At 25.9% G+C, this 1,616-nt stretch overlaps 1 protein-coding gene across 1 annotated transcript; it reads right to left on the bottom strand.

The window, feature by feature from the left end:
- Nucleotides 1-321: 321 nt before the first annotated feature.
- Nucleotides 322-962, bottom strand: LOC117175895 (HBS1-like protein). The gene is made up of 2 exons (XM_033365719.1): nucleotides 727-962; nucleotides 322-632 (listed from the first exon to the last, which is right to left on the bottom strand). The coding sequence occupies exons 1-2, from the start codon at nucleotides 960-962 to the stop codon at nucleotides 407-409; spliced, it is 462 nt and encodes a 153-aa protein (XP_033221610.1). The 3' UTR covers nucleotides 322-406.
- Nucleotides 963-1,616: the final 654 nt, after the last annotated feature.

Here is a 1,616-nt window from a genome sequence, read left to right as displayed (position 1 = left end):
ATTTTTATATTTTATATTTTTATATTCATATTTATTTTATATTTTATATTCATATTTATATTTCAAATTTTATATTTATGTTTTATCATTTTTATATTTATACTTTATATTTAAATTTCATTTTTTAAACAATAATATTAATTTTCAACTAACAAAAAATCAATTTTTTAACACTCGAATTGAATGCTATTTTACATGTATATTTTATGTTTATAATTTTTATATTTTATATTCATATTTATATTTTACATATAAATTAAATTTTTTAACAAAAATATAATTTTCATCTAACAAAAAATACATTTTAACTCGATAATTGAATGCTATCTTATATTTATAATTTATATTTCGATTTCTGAAAAGGTGGCAGCGGCGGAGACGCGAGATATTTATATATTTTAGATATTTAAATTCTAAACAACGAACCTTTAACATGTGCCACTTCGTTTCGCGGCAGGATCAAAATTTTTTTGCCCACAGCAACCAGTCCAGTCTCCACGTGACCGAAAACGTGGAATCCAGAGCCTGTGCCTTTGAAAATGTCGTTGACGGAAAATCGAAGAGGCTTGTCGATCGGCCGCTCCGGACACTTAAACTTGTCTATAATATCGACCAATGTGGGCCCATTATACCTTAAATAAATATCAATTTTAGCAAACTCATTTTTTTTTTTTTTTTTTTTTTTTTTTTTTAATTAAGAAAAATTATCGAATCAAAAGAATTTACCAATTTGCCAGAACTTCTTTTGGTTTCGAGACGATATTTTCTCCCGACAATCCACTGCATGGAACGAAAGTGACTGCTTCCCTGAAACCTACTTGTTTCAGGAAAATACTCATTTTGTTGACGATTTCGTTAAATCTTTCTTTCGACCATTCGACCGTATCGAGCTTGTTCACAACGACGGCCAATTGGGAAATTCCTGGCCATAAACAAAATATAAAGATGCAATCAATTGTCATTAATTTATTGTACAAACAATTTTAATCTATTCATTAATTTCAGGATTATTTTGATTTTAGATTTAGGGGCCGTTCAAAAACTAAGTCACAATTTTTGGAAAATTATTGAATTTACAAACAATTTTTTAAATAATTTCAAATTTTAAAAACAAATAGTTGAATCTTTAATCCAAAACGACAAGTTTTTTAGACGAGATTTGAATTTTCTTACTGAAATATCAATTTTAAATCCAGAGAGACGAATCTTCTATTAAAAAAGATGAATTTTCAACAAAACTGTTAAATTTTGGAATAAAATTACTTTTTAACGAAATCACTTAATTTTGACCCCAAAACGATGAATTTTGAATCAAATAGTTGAATTTTCTAGCGAAAAGGACTAATTTTTAACAATATAGTTGCATTTCAAACTAAAGATTTGAATTTTCAAGCCAAGAAGACGAATTTTTTATAAGACAGTTTAATTTTTATTGCAGAAGCACAAATATTATATCCAAAAAGACGAATGTTCCAGGAAGATGTTAATTTTTGACCACAAAAATATGACTTTTTAAATAAAATAGTTAAATTTTTAAAAAAATACTTACATTTTCGACCAAATATTTCAATTTCCAACTAAAATCGTGAATGTTCAACAAAAGAAATGAATTTTTA

This window comes from Belonocnema kinseyi, chromosome 7 (genome assembly GCF_010883055.1).
Source record: "Belonocnema kinseyi isolate 2016_QV_RU_SX_M_011 chromosome 7, B_treatae_v1, whole genome shotgun sequence".
Classification (NCBI taxonomy): Eukaryota; Metazoa; Arthropoda; class Insecta; order Hymenoptera; family Cynipidae; genus Belonocnema; species Belonocnema kinseyi.
This window is presented reverse-complemented; position numbering and strand designations above follow the sequence as displayed.

Coding starts and splice junctions, on each gene's coding strand:
- LOC117175895 (XM_033365719.1), bottom strand. CDS start 962: ATGACAATTGATTGCATCTTTATATTTTGTTTATGGCCAGGAATTTCC. Junction 633..726: donor AAAGAAGTTCTGGCAAATTG/GTAAATTCTTTT, acceptor TATTTATTTAAG/GTATAATGGGCCCACATTGG.